A 15,096-nucleotide genomic window follows, 5' to 3' on the forward strand; every position below is an offset into this window, starting at 1 on the left:
TAAGAATATTTGTTAAATAAGATTTTTATTATAATAAATATTTACTAAAAGAAATCTGAACTCACATTTCCATTACGTATTTTGAATCATCATCGCGAATGCGGCAACTTAGGGAATCCAACAGTAAATAGAATCCTTGTAAGGTTCAATAACACTAAGATTCCAATGGAAACTAGGCAAATACATAGGATTAGATCATAAAATTGAATAAATTATCGAAAGGAAGCAATTGAAAGTGATGTTTTACTTCTTGCTTACCCGACATTACATGGCACTAACACTAGTTGATCTGTTGATGCACTTGTCAGCTTATCTGATAAAAGAGTTGCCCTTTGATTCAGGGTTTCAAGCTTAACTGATTTGTCTTGTGCCGTTTTTGCCAGATATGGGAGTTTGTGAGGATTCATAAATCTGAATTTCTTTGTCTTGGTATCTTTCACCATCTTTTTATACAGACACCTATCATTGCAAAGAAAAAATATTTAGATACTAAATAATAAAATTTAGATACAAAACACTCATAATAAGTTGGAAAAATAATGATCACTCATAACACTAAGTTATGGCTGATGATAGTAACATCCATACATGAGAACTTACTATGAACAGTCTTGCATATTAAACATACCAGAAATGTATACATGCAAATTCTTTTATTTCTTGAGGACAAGCACATTTAAGATACTTAAAAATATACAAGAAAAAAGATATGAGCAAAGTACTTCTTGTCTAGAAGAACAAATGGCAGAAGGCAAACATTAAGGGCCGGTTGAAAATGAATGAGCTATATTTATGTAAAGTGTACCACATCAATTGATATTAGTAAACCTCTCAATAGAAATGATGAACTATTAACTTAATGAGAATAACATGGTATGAGAAAATTACTAGAAGTTGAATTTTCAAGAGTAAACTTGTTCACACAACAATATTAGTAAACTTCTTGCAGTTCAAATCATGGATTTTCTGTCTTGCTAGATATTATAATTTCCCAACAAACATAAAGCAATGCAGTAATTTCCCAGCATAAGTAAAGCAATGCAGTTGCAACTGAGAAAATAATATTTAGATACTAAATAATAAAATTTAGATACAAAACAATCATGTGGATTAAAAAATAATGATCACTCATAATAAGTTGGTGAAATTGTAACAATAAACCATAATAAGTTGCTAAAATTGGGAAGCAAACATGTGATGAAAAAGTTGCTGAAATTGCTTAAATAAACTTACTTACCATATGTAGGCAACGATCAAATTTCCTGAAATTGACTCCAAATGATACAAAGAATTGATGTCCTCAAGGTCAAGAAAAAGTTCACAATCTTCATCAAACACTTCATTATCTAAGCACATTGATATACATTTTCCTCCATCTAGAGCATGCTATAGAAACCTAGATACAAGGTCAAGAACGTTTCAAACCTGGTTGATTTATCTGCATCTGTTCTATAGAAACTCTAGCTATCACCTCTAAGTTCTCAATGCATTCACCATTAATTGATTGCAGCAAAAGGAAACCACTGCATGTAATAGACCTTTCGACTTGATCTCTTCTCCAAGTAAGAACATTTCAAACCTAGATACCTAGTAAATCCACATCTGTTCTATATAAACCCGTCACCTCTAAGCTCTCAATGCATTCATTCACCATTTACTTCCTCAATACATGCTCTAGTACTGAGAATTCAAGCTATGCAAGGAATGGCTGTTAAACTCCTCATTGCACTGCTTGCCTTGGCTTCCTCACGCAAAGGGTATGCATGCATGCAACTTTACTCTCGAAAACTAGAAGATATATTGAAGTCATTATCAGAAGAACATGAAAATTTACTTACAATCTTGTGTACTGTGTCCACCAAATCTTCACCTTCAAACTCTCCTCCTTTGTTGGCGCGTCCTTTCTTCCACATAATAGCTCTATTGATGTCATTATCATCACATAATTCAGTCCCCTACAACAAAGAAAAATCAAATAACAAATGTGAAATAATTTAATGTGAATCAATTAGAGGGTTCTTAGAGGAAATATATTTTAAAAATACTTACAATTTCTTCAGCAAAGCGTGCATACCCTTTGCGTGAGAGTCGATGAGGATATCTATTTTTTTTCCTTCGCTCTTTTTGTTGATCACTGAGTTTCTAGTTATTTCAAACAGGCGACATATCAAATTTGAATAATACATAATGAATTATGATCGAATAGTTTCAAAAGAAAAAATTTAGAATCTTACAATGAAATCTTCAGAAATGCGACTAATGACAAACGCACGCCAATCTTCTCTTGTAATTTCAAAGCCAACAGGTGGCTCATTCAACTCCTCAGGTTTGTCACGCCTGCTTAAAATAAATTTTTGGGTGAGATGGGTCTTGTATTGCCTCCACTTACTGTTTGCAGACCTCAATTTTTGGGTGAGAGGAACACACGGAGCTTGAGCGCTTGAGCTGCTTCAAGAAGAACAAGAATCGAGCGAGATGTGGAAACAGAGACCATTGAGGCAAACACTCAAACACGTTACCTGCATTGTATAGGTTGGTTGATCCAAATTCAAATGGATGAGGAGGTGGTGTTGGATTTGAACCAGATCAGGGCGGTTCGTGTCCTGGGCCGTAGAGCCATGGCCTCGGTCTTCCTCGTCAGCGCCGCACCCGGCAGTCGCCTCCCCACGCTCTTCGCCCTCAAGGTGTTCGACAAGCAGTCCGCCGCCAAACCCCACGCTCTCCGCCGCGCCCGCTGGGAGCTATCCCTATTGTCCCGCCTCTCAACCGCTCCCGGTGATCACCACCACCCGTTTCTCCCTTCCCTCCTTGGCTCCGTCGAGACGCCGGACCTCCTCGCTTGGGCGATCCCCTTCTGCCCCGGCGGCGACCTCCACGCCCTCCGCCGCTCCCTTTCTCCTTCCAATGAGGAGGCGTTCTCCGCGGACGCGATCCGCTTCTACCTCTCGGAAATCGTCACCGCTCTCGCCCACCTCCACTCCATGCGCGTCGCCTACCGCGACCTCAAGCCAGAGAACGTCCTCCTCCGCTCATCCGGCCATATTATGCTCGCCGATTTCGATCTCTCCCGCCACCTCCCTGCCAGATCGACCACCCACTCCTCCCTTCCTCCTCCACTTCCCTCCGACAACCACAGCCACGCCCCCCGGAGGAAACTCACACGCGTGTTCTCCTTCGGCGCCGCGGACGACCAGATCAAGAAAGGGAGGTCGGCGAGAGTCTCCCCGGCGAGTCGCCGTAGGACGAGTTCCTCGTCCATCTCGAAATCCAGAGAAGGATCCGGTGGTGACGACGAGCGGTCGTTCTCGTTCGTGGGGACGGAGGAGTACGTGGCGCCGGAAGTGGTGCGCGGCGAAGGGCACGGCTTCGCGGTGGACTGGTGGGCGCTTGGGATCCTGGCGTACGAAATGGCATACGGACAGACGCCCTTCCGGGGGCGGAACAGGAAGGAGACGTTGCGCAACATTCTTACGCTGCCGCTAATGTTCCCAGGCCGGCGGCGCACCGATCTCACTGACATTATCGAGCGGCTCGTGGTCAAGGACCCGGAGAGGAGATTAGGGTTTAGTGGGGGTGCGGAGGAGGTGAAGGCGCACCCTTTCTTCGATGGGGTGAAATGGGAGCTTTTGCCAGAGGTGGCGCGGCCTCCGTTCCTGGCGCCGGTAATTTTACCTTTCTTTCTTCCGTTCCTCCTACTCTCGAATCTGCTCTGCGAGGAAGGAACTAAGATCGAAGGGTTCAGAGGAGTTGAGGAGCCGTGAGAAGATTAGGAAGGGTAAGCTGACTTTGATTGAGGAGATGGGGAAATGCGAGATTAGGGATCTCGACTTGGAGGAGTTGGGCCGGCGTGAGGAGTTTTGCGTGAGGAGTTTGGGTCGAGATTAGGGTTCAGAGGAGATCACGCGGCAAGGAGAGGAGAAGGCGCTCGTGGAGAGGAGAAGGCGCTCGTGGAGAGGAGTGGAGAGGAGAAGGCGCTCGTGGAGAGGAGAAGGAGAGGAGAAGGCACTCGTGGAGAGGAGAAGGAGAGGAGAAGGCACTCGTGGAGAGGAGTGGAGAGGAGAACTCGTGGAGAGGAGTGGTGAGGAGAAGGCGCGCGCGCGTTGAGGGTTTAGAGTTTAGCAAAGCGAGGGCTGCGAATTTATTTTAAGTGAGTTTAGGGGAAACATACACAACACTTTAAAAAATGTTTTTTTAAAAAAATGTTGTCTTTGACCATAAACAACAACACTAAAGACAACACTTCATTAAAAACCGTTGTCTTTAGTAAAAAGTAAATACCATAGACAACGCTTTTCACTAAAAGCGTTGTAAAACAAAGAACGACAACGTTTTTATTAAAAAGCGTTGTCTATTGGGTGTTGTTGAATGCAAAAATTCTTGTAGTGGTAGAAACGAAAATGGAGAAGATCAAACCTCAAACGCGACGATATAACGAGGTTCGGAGATGATACTCCTACTCCTCGGCATGTCCGTAAGGTGGACGAATCCTATCAATCCGTCGGTGGATGAGACCCCGGAAAATCGGCTAATAAAAACTCCTTCTGGGTGGAGAAACCTCGCCACAATCTCTCTTACAACAGCAAGATCATAGTACAAGAAATACAGCAAGAAGTCAAGAACAATATGAATGTAAAACACTAGTTTGCTTGCCTTCTCGTCGACTGTTGATGAAGCAGCAACTTCACGGATGCCAACCACAGTAGCAACTGTTCAGTTGGAAACCCAGCCGAGGGAAGCTCACACGAAGCTTCAGCAGTGGAGAGCTCAGCAAAGCTCAGATCGCAGGAGCAAGAAGAAGTTAACTGCACTTTCCTGTATACTATCTTATTCTTGCAGAGGCCCTCGACCTCGTGATTTATATGAACCTGCGAAGAAGACAAAGAAGAAACAGAAATCTAGCCGTTGTGACTCAACGGCTAGGCCTGGACCGATCAGGCTCCACCCTGATCAGTCCAGGGCGGATCTGATCGGTCAGGGGACCGATCAGGCCCTACGTTGATCGGTCCCCAGACCGATCCCAACTCTCACAGAGAGTTGGTTGCGATCCCTGATCGGTCTGGGACCGATCAGCCTATAGATGGATCGGTCCACACACCGATCCCCTATTGTTTTCTGAAACCCATGGCTTCTTACTGATCGGTCACCAGACCGATTAGATAACCCATAGAGAGCTGCTGTGTGGTTACTGATCGGTCACAAGACCGACAGGATAACTAAGGTATCACTGGATCGGTCGACAGACCGATCCAGACAGCCAAAGTATCACTGGATCGGTCAAACAGACCGATCCAATGCCTCTGTTGGTTTTAGAGCTTCCCAGCCCTAAACCCTAACGTCTTCCTAGTCTAGAGAATGAGCTACCGAGCCCTCTCTGACCTAGTCTGGAGAACGAGCTACCGAGCCCTCTCCGACTTCGTCCGGTCCAGAGAACGAGCTACCGAGCCCTCTCTGACCTAGTCCGGAGAATGAGCTATCGAGCCCTCTCTAACTCCATCCAGTCCAGAGAACGAGCTACCGAGCCCTCTCTGACCTAGTCCGGAGAACGAGCTACCGAGCCCTCTCCGACTTCGCGTGCCAAGTATCCGTACTTGAACTTTTCCCCGTGCCAAGCTCCCTGCTAGGACTTTTCCCGTGCCAAGCCCCCTGCTTGGACTTTTTCTGTGCCAAGTCTCCATACTTGGACTTTTTCCCGTGCCAAGCTCCCTGCTTGGGCTTTTCCCGTGCCAAGCTCCCTGCTTGGACTTTTCCGTGCCAAGTCTCCATACTTGGACTTTTCCCCATTCCAGGTCAACTCAAGTCGGGTCAACCAGGTCAACCTTGACCAAAGGTTGCACCCACAATCCCCCAAGTTCCTATTCTTGTCAAACATCAAAATACAACTTCTCTATTTTTGTCAAACATCAAAATATACCTTGAGTCAAGTCAACTCGAGTCGGGTCACCCAGGTCAACCTTGACCTAAGGTTGCACCAACAATCTCCCCCTTTTTGATGTTTGACAAAAACCATAATCAAGTTAGGTTAACCCGATAACCTAACTTAGGTTTTCCAATAGTTCTCCAATGTTCTTCCTTAAACATTCTCTGAACATTCTCCCCAAACTCCAATGTTCTTCCTTAAACATTCTCTGGACATTCTCCCCCTTTTTGACACACATCAAAAAGAGTGAATCAAGGTCAAGAGTTTCTTCCTAATGAAAGTCCATACCTTTCATTGAAACCCTTAATTTCCCCCTTGATACTAAAATCAACAATCAACTTAGTGATAATCACTTATAAAAAAACTTGACGAGCAAAAATTTCCCCTAAAAGTCAACTCCCCCTTGACCATTAGGTAAAACTCCCCCTAAAGGTCAACTCCTCCTTGACCGATAGGTAAAACTCCCCCTAAAGGTCAACTCCTCCTTGACCATTGCACCAACAATGTCTTGGAGAGTTTCAACCCTTTAGAAATCTAAAGCACCAACTTCCATAGCTGAAATTTCAGGCAACAGTCGAAAATCAGCATTTGGCACGCTCTGATCGGTCACCAGACCGATCAGGACTCCACTGGATCGGTCACCAGACCGATCCACACTTCCCTGGATCAGTCCAGTGACCAATCCAGACTTCCCTGGACCGATCAGGATCTCCTCTAATCGGTCCACGACTCTCTGATAAGGATTTCTTATTTTTCTCCCGAAATTCAGAAACCCCTAAAAAATTACAAAAAATTCCAAAAATTGTAAAATTTTGAGGATACATTCCTCATAACATATATTATCAAGAAAAAATAGTTTTCTATGAAAATAACTCCCATTTTTAATCTTGATACAAAGTTCGAAAGACTTTGAAATAGCTCAAGGTTAATCCATCTTTGTATCAACTTGCTCAATGAGGAATGCTATCACTAGAAAAGCTTCATCAAGGTTTTTCAAATCAATTTTGAAATGATCTTAAACCATTCAATTTATGACCACAATCTTAGGGCTAAATGTACATGACTTGTACACAAGTTTTCCCTATGATCCTCAAATTCGAATTAGGCTCATCTAGGTACAAGAACTATGCACCTTGATCCTAACTCATAATCCTAATATCTCACACACATCTAAGGTGTATCAAACACATCCAAGTCAATTTTGATGTGAGATATGGGTTTAGGTCATCTTAAGCTAAGTTCTCATGCATTTTCTAAACAACAATTTGATCTCCATATCAAATTGTGTTTCTATCCTTAAATAAAATTAATTGATCATAAATGCAAGAGATGATGACATGACATAAAATAATATCATAAGTGGAAATATGTGCCAATGTCATGATGTCATGTCATCAAGTATGAAACTTAAATAAGGCATGACATATAACTAACATAAGCATTATCATGACATTTCAAATGATAATTAAATAAATATGATGTCATGACATGGCATATGACAAACAATGTATGGCAAATAACATATAAAGGTATAGAAAATACCTAATTCTAGCCTTAGTTGCCATTTTTGATAATTTTGATCATTTTACCATAAATTCTATATTCCTAAGTGTAATAGACCTAAAATCATATACTAAAGATTTTTTAGATCACTATGTGCCAATTAGATTGACCCTAGAAAACTCCTCAAATGTGGTTGGCACATCCTAATCACCTTAGGAATAATTTTTAATTTCATTTTCAAGGCTTGATTACACCTTGAAAATTCCTAAAATGCCACCTTTTGCCATGAGTAGGTTAACTACCTATCCAATTAAGGTTGGCACACCCTAAACCATCTAGCGTGAAGGAATCACGCTCCTAATAACCCAATACCTATTTGAGCTCATTGGGTTCACTAAATATTCACTAGGGATGACTTCCCTAGCAACCCTCCTAATGACCCTCCTAGGCTTTAAAGCCTTGGTCATTTGGGATTCATCAAGATCAACTCTAGGGGTGACTCCCCTTGTGACCTTGGTGATGGTCTTCTTAGCCCTAGGTCTTGTTCCATAATCGAATGGAACATTATGATAAGCGGGCTTGACCACTTGAGACTTAGGTTTGTGACCCAAACCTCTCATGTCCTTGGGCTTTGATTTTTGACCCTTAGGCCCTAGAGTTGACTTCTCCAAATTCTTAAGAGCCTTTTCTAAAGTGTCAAGTCTTGACCTCAAGACTTGATTTTCCTTCTTTAATACCTCAAGCTTTAATTTTCCATTTTTCTTTGAGGTATTCCTAGGCATATGTCTAGTTGTTTTGGGATTCCTATCTAGGTTTTCCTTAACCTTAGATGAGTTAACTCTAGGGTTGGCATTTCTAGCATCGTCCTTATCTAGGCTAACATGTTTGGCACCTAAGCACATGTATCGGTTTCTATGGTTATCATGCTTATCATTATTGACAATTGCAATAAAACTACTAGCATGTGTATTATTAGAATTGCAAGAATGTGCCTTAAAGTATACCTTAGGGTTTGCCTTAGCTCCCCCCATAGATGTGCTTGGTCTCTTGTCTTTGTGAAGTTGCCTCCCCCTTGAACATTAACTCCTATAATGTCCCCTTTGCTTGCATTGGAAGCACACCACGTGCTCCTTGCCCTTGTGTATCGGGACTCCGGCTTCCTTGACTTTTGGTGCCGGTGGAGTCTTCCTAATCCTCTTTGGACATTTACTTTTGTAATGCCCATATTCCCTACACTCAAAGCACATTATATGTAATTTACTTGAAATTAAGTTGCTTGAGTTACCTAGGGTTGAGGATGGATATAAGTTTTTTCCTTCATCCCTTCCGGAGGTAGAGGCTTCTTCTTCTTGCTCCATTCTTGAAGAAGAACTCCCCTCCTCTTCTTCCTTAGATGTTGAGTAGCCCTCAACTTCTAATTCCATACCTCCATGATGTGAGCTACTTGGCTCACTTGACTCCTCTTCATGACTTGATTTGGAGCTCTCCTCATGAAACTTAGCCAAGTTGTTCCACAACTCCTTGGCATTGTTGTATCTACCTATCTTACACAAGATATCATTAGGTAATGAAAATTCAAAGATTTTCGTTACCTCGTCGTTGATTATGGATTGGTGGATTTGTTCCTTCGTCCACTTCTTCTTCTCGAGAGGTTCTCCTTCTTTATCCACCGGAGGAATAAAACCTACTTGTACACAATTCCAATTTACTAGGTTAATCATAAGAAAATACTTTATTCTTACCTTCCAAAACGCGAAGTCGTCGCGATTGTAGAAGGGTGGAATCGTGATGTCTTCTCCAAGTTGATCCATTCTCTAGCTCGTGCTCCCCCGAGTGTTAATCCGACGAAGAGCGACCTCGCTCTGATACCACTTGTTAGGACCTTCGGATGCGGCTAGAGAGGGGGGGTGTGAATAGCCGACCCCAAATTCTCGTTTCTTCCTACAATTTGAGTTAGCGCAGCGGAAATAAAGAGTACAAACGAAAATGGAGAAGATCAAACCTCAAACGCGACGATATAACGAGGTTCAGAGATGATACTCCTACTCCTCGGCATGTCCGTAAGGTGGACGAATCCTATCAATCCGTCGGTGGATGAGACCCCGGAAAACCGGCTAATAAAAACTCCTTCTGGGTGGAGAAACCTCGCCACAATCTCTCTTGCAACAGCAAGATCATAGTACAAGAAATACAGCAAGAAGTCAAGAACAATATGAATGTAAAACATTAGTTTGCTTGCCTTCTCGTCGACTGTTGATGAAGCAGCAACTTCACGGATGCCAACCACAGTAGCAACTGTTCAGTTGGAAACCCAGCCGAGGGAAGCTCACACGAAGCTTCAGTAGTGGAGAGCTCAGCAAAGCTCAGATCGCAGGAGCAAGAAGAAGTTAACTGCACTTTCCTGTATACTATCTTATTCTTGCAGAGGCCCTCGACCTCGTGATTTATATGAACCTGCGAAGAAGACAAAGAAGAAACAGAAATCTAGCCGTTGTGACTCAACGGCTAGGCCTAGACCGATCAGGCTCCACCCTGATCAGTCCAGGGCGGATCTGATCGGTCAGGGGACCGATCAGGCCCTACGTTGATCGGTCCCCAGACCGATCCCAACTCTCACAGAGAGTTGGTTGCGATCCCTGATCGGTCTGGGACCGATCAGCCTATAGATGGATCGGTCCACACACCGATCCCCTATTGTTTTCTGAATCCCATGGCTTCTTACTGATCGGTCACCAGACCGATCAGATAACCCATAGAGAGCTACTGTGTGGTTACTGATCGGTCACGAGACCGACAGGATAACTAAGGTATCTCTGGATCGGTCGACAGACCGATCCAGACAGCCAAAGTATCACTGGATCGGTCAAACAGACCGATCCAATGCCTCTGTTGGTTTTAGAGCTTCCCAGCCCTAAACCCTAACGTCTTCCTAGTCTAGAGAACGAGCTACCGAGCCCTCTCTGACCTAGTCTGGAGAACGAGCTACCGAGCCCTCTCCGACTTCGTCCGGTCCAGAGAACGAGCTACCGAGCCCTCTCTGACTTAGTCCGGAGAATGAGCTATCGAGCCCTCTCCGACTCCATCCAGTCCAGAGAACGAGCTACCGAGCCCTCTCTGACCTAGTCCGGAGAACGAGCTACCGAGCCCTCTCCGACTTCGCGTGCCAAGTATCCGTACTTGAACTTTTCCCCGTGCCAAGCTCCCTGCTAGGACTTTTCCCGTGCCAAGCCCCCTGCTTGGACTTTTTCTGTGCCAAGTCTCCATACTTGGACTTTTTCCCGTGCCAAGCTCCCTGCTTGGGCTTTTCCCGTGCCAAGCTCCCTGCTTGGACTTTTCCGTGCCAAGTCTCCATACTTGGACTTTTCCCCATTCCAGGTCAACTCAAGTCGGGTCAACCAGGTCAACCTTGACCAAAGGTTGCACCCAGAATCCCCCAAGTTCCTATTCTTGTCAAACATCAAAATACAACTTCTCTATTTTTGTCAAACATCAAAATATACCTCGAGTCAAGTCAACTCGAGTCGGGTCACCCAGGTCAACCTTGACCTAAGGTTGCACCAACAATCTCCCCCTTTTTGATGTTTGACAAAAACCATAATCAAGTTAGGTTAACCCGATAACCTAACTTAGGTTTTCCAATAGTTCTCCAATGTTCTTCCTTAAACATTCTCTGAACATTCTCTCCAAACTCCAATGTTCTTCCTTAAACATTCTCTGGACATTCTCCCCCTTTTTGACACACATCAAAAAGAGTGAATCAAGGTCAAGAGTTTCTTCCTAATGAAAGTCCATACCTTTCATTGAAACCCTTAATTTCCCCCTTGATACTAAAATCAACAATCAACTTAGTGATAATCACTTATAAAAAAACTTGACGAGCAAAAATTTCCCCTAAAAGTCAACTCCCCCTTGACCATTAGGTAAAACTCCCCCTAAAGGTCAACTCCTCCTTGACCGATAGGTAAAACTCCCCCTAAAGGTCAACTCCTCCTTGACCATTGCACCAACAATGTCTTGGAGAGTTTCAACCCTTTAGAAATCTAAAGCACCAACTTCCATAGCTGAAATTTCAGACAACAGTCGAAAATCAGCATTTGGCACGCTCTGATCGGTCACCAGACCGATCAGGACTCCACTGGATCGGTCACCAGACCGATCCACACTTCCCTGGATCAGTCCAGTGACCGATCCAGACTTCCCTGGACCGATCAGGATCTCCTCTAATCGGTCCACGACTCTCTGATAAGGATTTCTTATTTTTCTCCCGAAATTCAGAAACCCCTAAAAAATTACAAAAAATTCCAAAAATTGTAAAATTTTGAGGATACATTCCTCATAACATATATTATCAAGAAAAAATAGTTTTCTATGAAAATAACTCCCATTTTTAATCTTGATACAAAGTTCGAAAGACTTTGAAATAGCTCAAGGTTAATCCATCTTTGTATCAACTTGCTCAATGATGAATGCTATCATTAGAAAAGCTTCATCAATGTTTTTCAAATCAATTTTGAAATGATCTTAAACCATTCAATTTATGACCACAATCTTAGGGCTAAATGTACATGACTTGTACACAAGTTTTCCCTATGATCCTCAAATTCGAATTAGGCTCATCTAGGTACAAGAACTATGCACCTTGATCCTAACTCATAATCCTAATATCTCACACACATCTAAGGTGTATCAAACACATCCAAGTCAATTTTGATGTGAGATATGGGTTTAGGTCATCTTAAGCTAAGTTCTCATGCATTTTCTAAACAACAATTTGATCTCCATATCAAATTGTGTTTCTATCCTTAAATAAAATTAATTGATTATAAATGCAAGAGATGATGACATGACATAAAATAATATCATAAGTGGAAATATGTGCCAATGTCATGATGTCATGTCATCAAGTATGAAACTTAAATAAGGCATGACATATAACTAACATAAGCATTATCATGACATTTCAAATGATAATTAAATAAATATGATGTCATGACATGGCATATGACAAACAATGTATGACAAATAACATATAAAGGTATAGAAAATACCTAATTCTAGCCTTAGTTGCCATTTTTGATAATTTTGATCATTTTACCATAAATTCTATATTCCTAAGTGTAATAGACCTAAAATCATATACTAAAGATTTTTAGATCACTATGTGCCAATTAGATTGACCCTAGAAAACTCCTCAAATGTGGTTGGCACATCCTAATCACCTTAGGAATAATTTTTAATTTCATTTTCAAGGCTTGATTACACCTTGAAAATTCCTAAAATGCCACCTTTTGCCATGAGTAGGTTAACTACCTATCCAATTAAGGTTGGCACACCCTAAACCATCTAGCGTGAAGGAATCACGCTCCTAATAACCCAATACCTATTTGAGCTCATTGGGTTCACTAAATATTCACTAGGGATGACTTCCCTAGCAACCCTCCTAATGACCCTCCTAGGCTTTAAAGCCTTGGTCATTTGGGATTCATCAAGATCAACTCTAGGGGTGACTCCCCTTGTGACCTTGGTGATGGTCTTCTTAGCCCTAGGTCTTGTTCCATAATCGAATGGAACATTATGATAAGCGGGCTTGACCACTTGAGACATAGGTTTGTGACCCAAACCTCTCTTGTCCTTGGGCTTTGATTTTTGACCCTTAGGCCCTAGAGTTGACTTCTCCAAATTCTTAAGAGCCTTTTCTAAAGTGTCAAGTCTTGACCTCAAGACTTGATTTTCCTTCTTTAATACCTCAAGCTTTAATTTTCCATTTTTCTTTGAGGTATTCCTAGGCATATGTCTAGTTGTTTTGGGATTCCTATCTAGGTTTTCCTTAACCTTAGATGAGTTAACTCTAGGGTTGGCATTTCTAGCATCGTCCTTATCTAGGCTAACATGTTTGGCACCTAAGCACATGTATCGGTTTCTATGGTTATCATGCTTATCATTATTGACAATTGCAATAAAACTACTAGCATGTGTCTTATTAGAATTGCAAGAATGTGCCTTAAAGTATACCTTAGGGTTTGCCTTAGCTCCCCCCATAGATGTGCTTGGTCTCTTGTCTTTGTGAGGTTGCCTCCCCCTTGAACATTAACTCCTATAATGTCCCCTTTGCTTCCATTGGAAGCACACCACGTGCTCCTTGCCCTTGCGTATCGGGACTCCGGCTTCCTTGACTTTTGGTGCCGGTGGAGTCTTCCTAATCCTCTTTGGACATTTACTTTTGTAATGCCCATATTCCCTACACTCAAAGCACATTATATGTAATTTACTTGAAATTAAGTTGCTTGAGTTACCTAGGGTTGAGGATGGATATAAGTTTTCTCCTTCATCCCTTCCGGAGGTAGAGGCTTCTTCTTCTTGCTCCATTCTTGAAGAAGAACTCCCCTCCTCTTCTTCCTTAGATGTTGAGTAGCCCTCAACTTCTAATTCCATACCTCCATGATGTGAGCTACTTGGCTCACTTGACTCCTCTTCATGACTTGATTTGGAGCTCTCCTCATGAAACTTAGCCAAGTTGTTCCACAACTCCTTGGCATTGTTGTATCTACCTATCTTACACAAGATATCATTAGGTAATGAAAATTCAAAGATTTTCGTTACCTCGTCGTTGATTATGGATTGGTGGATTTGTTCCTTCGTCCACTTCTTCTTCTCGAGAGGTTCTCCTTCTTTATCCACCGGAGGAATAAAAACTACTTGTACACAATTCCAATTTACTAGGTTAATCATAAGAAAATACTTTATTCTTACCTTCCAAAACGCGAAGTCGTCGCGATTGTAGAAGGGTGGAATCGTGATGTCTTCTCCAAGTTGATCCATTCTCTAGCTCGTGCTCCCCCGAGTGTTAATCCGACGAAGAGCGACCTCGCTCTGATACCACTTGTTAGGACCTTCGGATGCGGCTAGAGAGGGGGGGGTGTGAATAGCCGACCCCAAATTCTCGTTTCTTCCTACAATTTGAGTTAGCGCAGTGGAAATAAAGAGTAGAAACGAAAATGGAGAAGATCAAACCTCAAACGCGATGATATAACGAGGTTCAGAGATGATACTCCTACTCCTCGGCATGTCCGTAAGGTGGACGAATCCTATCAATCCATCGGTGGATGAGACCCCTGAAAACCGGCTAATAAAAACTCCTTCTGGGTGGAGAAACCTCGCCACAATCTCTCTTGCAATAGCAAGATCAGAGTACAAGAAATACAGCAAGAAGTCAAGAACAATATGAATGTAAAACACTAGTTTGCTTGCCTTCTCGTCGACTGTTGATGAAGCAGCAACTTCATTGATGCCAACCACAGCAGCAACTGTTCAGTTGGAAACCCAGCCGAGGGAAGCTCACACGAAGCTTCAGCAGTGGAGAGCTCAACAAAGCTCAGATCGCAGGAGCAAGAAGAAGTTAACTGCACTTTCCTGCATACTATCTTATTCTTGCAGAGGCCTTCGACCTCGTGATTTATATGAACCTGTGAAGAAGACAAAGAAGAAACAGAAATCTAGCCGTTGTGACTCAACGGCTAGGCCTGGACCGATCAGGCTCCACCCTGATCGGTCCAGGGCGGATCTGATCGGTCAGGGGACCGATCAAGCCCTACGCTGATCGGTCCCCAGACCGATCCCAACTCTCACAGAGAGTTGTTTACGATCCCTGATCGGTCTGTGGACCGATCAGCCTATAG

The 15,096-nt window shown here is 43.0% G+C and overlaps 1 protein-coding gene across 1 annotated transcript; it reads left to right on the plus strand.

The window, feature by feature from the left end:
- Nucleotides 1–2,322: 2,322 nt before the first annotated feature.
- Nucleotides 2,323–14,889, plus strand: LOC121986836 (serine/threonine-protein kinase UCN-like). Its single transcript, XM_042540770.1, has 2 exons — nt 2,323–3,756; nt 14,855–14,889. The coding sequence occupies exons 1-2, from the start codon at nt 2,553–2,555 to the stop codon at nt 14,887–14,889; spliced, it is 1,239 nt and encodes a 412-aa protein (XP_042396704.1). The 5' UTR covers nt 2,323–2,552.
- Nucleotides 14,890–15,096: the final 207 nt, after the last annotated feature.

This window comes from Zingiber officinale, chromosome 5B, assembly GCF_018446385.1.
Source record: "Zingiber officinale cultivar Zhangliang chromosome 5B, Zo_v1.1, whole genome shotgun sequence".
Classification (NCBI taxonomy): Eukaryota; Viridiplantae; Streptophyta; class Magnoliopsida; order Zingiberales; family Zingiberaceae; genus Zingiber; species Zingiber officinale.

Excerpts from the sequence above, each read along its gene's own strand:
- LOC121986836 (XM_042540770.1), top strand. The coding sequence starts at position 2,553 with ATGGATGAGGAGGTGGTGTTGGATTTGAACCAGATCAGGGCGGTTCGT. Across the intron at positions 3,757-14,854 it reads GTTCAGAGGAGTTGAGGAGC|AGGCCTTCGACCTCGTGATT; the intron begins CGTGAGAAGATT and ends TTATTCTTGCAG.